Source organism: Urocampus carinirostris, chromosome 10 (genome assembly GCF_059441175.1).
Source record: "Urocampus carinirostris isolate Australia breed hairy pipefish chromosome 10, RoL_Ucar_1.0, whole genome shotgun sequence".
NCBI lineage: Eukaryota > Metazoa > Chordata > Actinopteri > Syngnathiformes > Syngnathidae > Urocampus > Urocampus carinirostris.
The window spans coordinates 1,760,100-1,766,515 of NC_142358.1; the positions used below are offsets into that span (position 1 = coordinate 1,760,100).

A 6,416-nucleotide genomic window follows, 5' to 3' on the forward strand; every position below is an offset into this window, starting at 1 on the left:
GGAGACGTCTTTTTGGGGTCCCAAACAGCTCTTTGGGTTGTTTTTGTTGCTTTGATCTCTACATTACTAACGTTTATGTAAGATTGTGCACAAAATAACTGAAGTGGGAAAAATAAAGAAAACAAGACAAAAATAGAAAAAAGAAATAAAGAAAAATAGAACAAAACAAAAAAGGTATATAAAATAAGAAAAGAGAATAAACTTTCATCTCATCTCATTAGCCGTACCGCTTATCCTCATTAGGGTCGCGGGGGGCTGGAGCCCATCCCAGCCATCTCCAGGCAGTGGGCAGGGGACACCCTGAACTGGTTGCCAGCCAATCGCAGGGCACACGGGGACAGACAACTCACTCGCTCGCTCATTCACACCTAGGGACAATTTAGACCGGCCAATTCACCTGAAATGCATGTTTTTGGAATGTGGGAGGAAACCGGAGTGCCCGGAGGAAACCCACGCAAGCACGGGGAGATTATACAAACTCCGCACAGGAAGTCTGGAGCTGGATTTGAACCCACGACAGGTTCCCATGACATGCACTGTGCCGCACAAGCGCTAACCACTGCGCTGCCGTGCTGCCCAGAATAAACTTTACATTTTTCTATAAACACATTAACCCTAAAAACAGAGGAAACATATTTAACATATTTATGAATCTACAAAAAAAAATACAAAACAATTTAGTCTCCTTTTTTGCTCAACAAATTCAAGGTCAACAACACAGAATCCCCCAAAATGCATAGTGACTAGTCAGAAGAGAAAAAAGGCACAAAAATTGAACAGCTGTCTAGTGGTAAGGAGCCGAGTCCCTTCTTTCACATCCACTTTGAGTGACGCAAAATAATTCCCTTGCAGTTCCCTTTGGCCAGAATTACAGTGTAAAAACAATGCAAGTTTCTTCTGTGTGTTTTAGACACTGTTTTCTGAAGTCAATACCAACATAAAATTGAGTAAACGAATGTAAACAGGCATGTGAGCTGGAGAGAGGAGGGTGGGGTTGGGGGCACTGTAGAGACGGTAATGGTGAATGCATCGTGTACGTAACTCATATAGAGCTTTTCCACAGCGTGGTTCCAGCTCGCCTCACCTCGCCTTTATTGGTTTTCCAAAGAATACCTGGTTCTTGGTACCTATTACCACAGTTTTTTGCACAACCTCTGTCGAAGTTCCAAAACACTGTCCCGGAGCTATAACCTGACCAAAATCACTGCTGACCTCTGCCCTCCACTGATTGGCCAGAGAGGATCCCTTCAAAAGCTGCAGCTAGAACCGAGACGCCATTGTAGGTACGCATATTCGGTTCACGGATCCTACCTACCTGTGGTGTGTCTTGGGCAAGTACACCTTGGCGGTGCCCATCCAAACTTTGGCCATAAATATTTCTTAGGTGTCACAAATACTTCGTACACAATTTGAAATGATCAAAAACATATGAAATGGGGAGAAAACAATTTTTGTAGGGGTGTTATGTAACTACTGGTGTGTCTCTATAAGTTTCTTCCTTTACACAGTGTGTTAAACATGTTTCTTTCTACACCACTTGACATTTTATGCTTCTGTTGTGTGGTTAAATGTCACAGGAGTCTGACTGTTCAAATTTATTTAAAGAATATTCTCTTTTTCTTGGCTTGATACTGGTAATTTAGAAAAACAACTGAACAAAACAAAATTGGCACAGAAAAGAAAACGCATCTTATGTTTAGCCGCACCTAATACCTAATATTTTTCATATCTTGACGAATGAAGACACAAATCATTTCCAACATTTTAATTTTATACCACAACTTTTCATGCCAGAACAAAAAGTCAGGAAAAAACATGTTAATTCTTAGAAATAAACATTATGAAATATGGTTTTATTCATTCATTCATCAAAGATTACTGTATGCATTTTATTTTCAATTTTATTTCTGTATTTTTATGTCTATAAGGATCATCAGAGTATAAGGCCCACTTTTAAACTTCTGCAATTTTTTTTTTTAGGTTTTAGTCTGGAAAATACGGTACTTAAAACAAACAAAACCTTTTTTCTATTTTTTTTCTAACTTAGGCAGAAAACATATTTCTAAATGAGCAAAATAATCTACCATATGCTGGATGAGACAGTTTTGCTTGTTTTGAGGGTATTAAAAAGGAAAAAGCTAATAAAATCTTCTAAAACAAGAAAATATATACACTATTCTTCGGATTATAAGGCGTGCCTTCAAAAAGTCTTTTGTGAAATATTTTCACATTTCTTTTCCAATATTTATACCTGGGTACTGTTGTAACACTGTGTATGTCACTGTTTGAGAGACTGTACCAGGTATCCCCTACACTTTCTGAGCAAGATTTTCTAATAACTGGGTACAAAGTATTTTTTTTTCTGGTGTGAAAGTTTCAGACAAAGGCTCTATTCTTAAAAACCCCTAACAAAGTGTTCCGTATCTCACTAGTGTAGAGCCCGTAGACCAACGGATTTAGTAGCGGCGAAATGAGGAAAATCAACACGCCCATAACCTTCTGCAAATTTCCAGAAACATTCTGAAATCTGTGCGACAAAATGGTGAAAGTTCCCACAATCTCGAAGATGATGAGGATAACCAACTGAGCCAAGCAAGTGTTGACCGCCTTTCTCTTGGCATCGCTTCGCCGAGTCACCACACAAGTCACCAAAATCTTCACGTAAGAGAAAGCTTGCACGGAAATGCTCACCACTTGCATAATGGCCGTGTTGAGCAGCCCCACTATGTTGTTGATGCTGGTATCGCCGCACATCAGTTTAAGCAATGATGGGTTGTCGCAGAAAACGTTGGCGATACCCCATCGGCATCTTGGCAACCCGACTTGCAAAGAGAAGAGGAACGTGATGAGGAGAAGGTCCAATGCCCACACTGAAGACACCACCATGATGACCACCCTCGGTGTCATTAGCGAACCGTAGCGTAGCGGCATGCAGATAGCGACATAGCGGTCAAAAGACATAGCTGCAAGGATGAAAAGTATACCACCGCCGTATAAATGTAGTAAAAACGCCTGAAGAACGCATAGCCGGTAAGGAACCACCAAGTTTTCGCTCAGGATCCCCCAAAGGACTTTGGGGAGCATGGCACTGATGCCAAGCAAGTCGTTGAGAGGTAAACTGAGGAGGATGAAGTAGACGGGTTTGTGGAGATTGCGGCACAGGATAATGACGGCTATCAAGGTAGCATTGCAGGTCACGCAGAATAAATAGAGGAGGATGCCAGCGAGGAACACCGGGTACTTAGCACCAGGCGGTAGGACAAAAGTGCCCAGCCTTACATAAGACAAGGCGCACAGAGACGAGTTGAGCATGGTGATGAAAAAGAATGACAGGGTTTGCAGCAACTAGAGGGCTCTTTTATATACATTAAGGACATCAGGGCCCGCCTTTGGAATTATTGCCACACTGTAATGTAATGTTTTGAACATTTTTGTGGTGGGGTCTGGTGCGCTCTCTTCGACCAGAGGTTGCTTGACCAGTTTGGAATTGGGACAGGTGTGTCCAATCACTGCACACCTGTCCCTTATCACCCCAGGCTTTCATAAAGACATTTTGGACAGAGCCTGTGGTCGGGTCATCCATTTCTTTCATCAATTTTTCTCTATCCATAGCAATCACCTTTTCCAGTTTTATCCTTGTTTCTCATTTGATTTTTGTTTGTGTAGTTTGGATATTTTAGTTGTTCATTGAGCATTTGTTACTTTGTTGATTATTTTGTGATTAAATACCATCTTTTCTTGAGCACCTTGTCTTACTTTCTGATTCTTATGTTAGCGTCCACCCCAAAATTACAACATTTTGCTCATTTTAATATATAACCTTTCTCATTTTAGGTTAGAAAGAGTGAAGCAGAGGGAGAAAAGGGGAGTAAGAAACAAAAAGGAGAGAAAAAGTAAGAGGGAGAAAAAGAGAGAGGGAGAAAGTTTGAAAGAAACAGACAAAGAGAGGGATAAAGAAAGAGAGAAAAAAGAGAAATAGCAAGAAGAAAGAGAAACAAATATAGAAAAAGAAAGACAGACAAAGAGAGGCAGAGAAAGAGCAAAAGAGGGGGAGAGAGACTGACAAACAAAGTGAAAAAGGGAAATAAAAGAGGACGAGAAAGAGTGAGAGAAAAAAAACGCGACAAAGGGGGGAAGGGGATGGGTAAAAAAATGAAGCTCCAGTTGATTTGGGGGTGGCACCTGGCTTTGGCGCTTCCAAGTGGACATATTTAAAACTGCAGCTCATTTTTCTTCTGCTCTTCTCTCAGTGTTGTCTCGCAGGCGGAATTTCAACCCTTGGTGGGCCTGATCTAGCCCATGGGCCGCATGTTTGGCACCAGGGCTTTAGGGATTATTTCCTAAAAAAAAAATACAAAAAAGACAACTTCTTGACAAAATAATTTTGCCTATTTTAGGTATAAACTGTCCTGTTATCTGTATGTTCTCTGAAAATAGGGTACGATTTAATGTTTTGAAGTAAATAAAACATTAAACCATATTTTCATCATGTTTTTCTCATTTCATTAGAAAAAGCAGAGACAGGCCCAAAATATAACACACTGTCCCTTTAAAAATTGCATCATCTGCCAACACAAAACAGTTAAAAATTAATGAGTTCCGTAGGGGGCCGACATAAATATTGTTATTGTTATTAGGTACCTGGCGTAGAAATTAATCCCCAATGGTTCAGCTTACTGACTAATAATAACGCTACTTGTTAGCAAAGTGTATTTAATGACACCACGGGGAGACAACTTGTTATGGTCCTTTTATTGGGAAAGAAACGTAAACATTCCAAAAACTTGTTTTAAACACCATAGATAAGATTGGATTTGAATTGACCAAGGACGAATATCAATATCAAGTGACCAGCATTGAGAAGTGTTAATACATATATCCACATATATTTATATATATATATATATATATATATATATATATATATATATATATATATATATATTGAGACCTGATTTTAGGTTATTAACTGGACGTGCTTCGGCACCGGTAAGGACTCTGAGGTTTGACAAAAGTCCAGATGGCAGTTGTTTTTATTTGAATACTCTTGAACAACAAGACTAGTTTTATTTATATATAAATCGACCAAGTACCACAAAGTAGCAAGAAAGATAGATATATAAGTACTATTTAGCTAACCAAGAATCAAAGAAAAAAAAGAAAAAAGAAAAAAAAACAGACAGACAGACAGGCAGGCAGGCAGACAGACAGACAGACAGACAGGGGTGGCAAGCTAGTATTTAGCTAGCCACGTAGCTAAATCGTCTGTGTTTTTAAAATTCAATCATTTTGGGTAAATATAACTTTGTACCCAAAAAGGACATTTGTAGCCACTTTTAGATCTAAATTGGACGTTACTATTCCCAAATTGTGTATTTTAAAAAGTACAGCAACAACACTAAGGGTCGACCACTTTTGAAAAGAAAACCAGGACAGGATTTGATTTTATTATTTGTGTGTCTGTATTATAATAGTTAAAAATGGTAACAACAAAGCCAAAACGTTGACATAGGTCCACATTTTTTAATCCTCAACATTTTATGTCACTAAAAAAATCCAAAATAAAATAGTTTAAGTAACTACAAATTTGAGCCATGGTTTCAGGAATATATTTGTTATCAATGAAAAGAAATGAGCCATAAATGTTTCAGTCGGTCCTCCTCCGTGTTAGAAAGTGGCCAAAAATAAAGCGATGCAACCATTTTCTCTACGGCATCAAGCTTTTCTTATTTCACTTTCATTTTCAAAAGAAACGGCTCGCCTCTTCTTTACACTTTTTTTTATTAAACAATAAAACCGTCAAAGTTCTTAGCGCGCTGGAGATCATATAGACATAGTATAGACAGTATAGAATGTTTATACACATACTAGGAAGAGGAAGCAAATGTTTTTTTTCCGGGTGCATGCTGTGTGACCTCTCACAGCGCCACATGCCGTTAGGGGCGGAAAGAAGCACTACAGTAATGTCCTTTACTCGGTAAAAGGTTCACACAATACAAAATCTAACTTACAGCAATGTCCGGATATTTTTCGACATCCCGAAAAAGATGTTCGGATCTACCGTTTTCGAAGTCGAATAGTCGTGAGTAGGGGAGCGTCATTACTGCGTTTTTAGTCAATCACATAGATATGTTATCTGACTGATACTGCTGGAATGTGAGGTTGGGGTGAGGGGCGTTGGCTGCATTTCCGCATCAAAGGTTGCCGTCACAACTCCACCACAGGGTTCCGCCCCTCCCAGGAGACCGGAACCCAGAGCAGGTACACGACTCATCTCCCAAAGGCAGTCTAAATTTGGCCAGGCACAAGGTAGGAGGGCATGTCCTAACAGGAGGAGCTAGACCAAGGCCGTCGTAAGCATATATGTCAGTCAAGTCAAGTCAAATTTATTTATATAGCCCTTAATCACAAAAATG

The 6,416-nt window shown here is 39.5% G+C and overlaps 1 protein-coding gene across 1 annotated transcript; it reads right to left on the minus strand.

The window, feature by feature from the left end:
* Positions 1-2,376: 2,376 nt before the first annotated feature.
* Positions 2,377-3,312, minus strand: LOC148357457 (olfactory receptor 4E1-like). Its single transcript, XM_088346079.1, has one exon. It carries the CDS (start codon positions 3,310-3,312, stop codon positions 2,377-2,379), a length of 936 nt encoding a protein of 311 aa, XP_088202205.1.
* Positions 3,313-6,416: the final 3,104 nt, after the last annotated feature.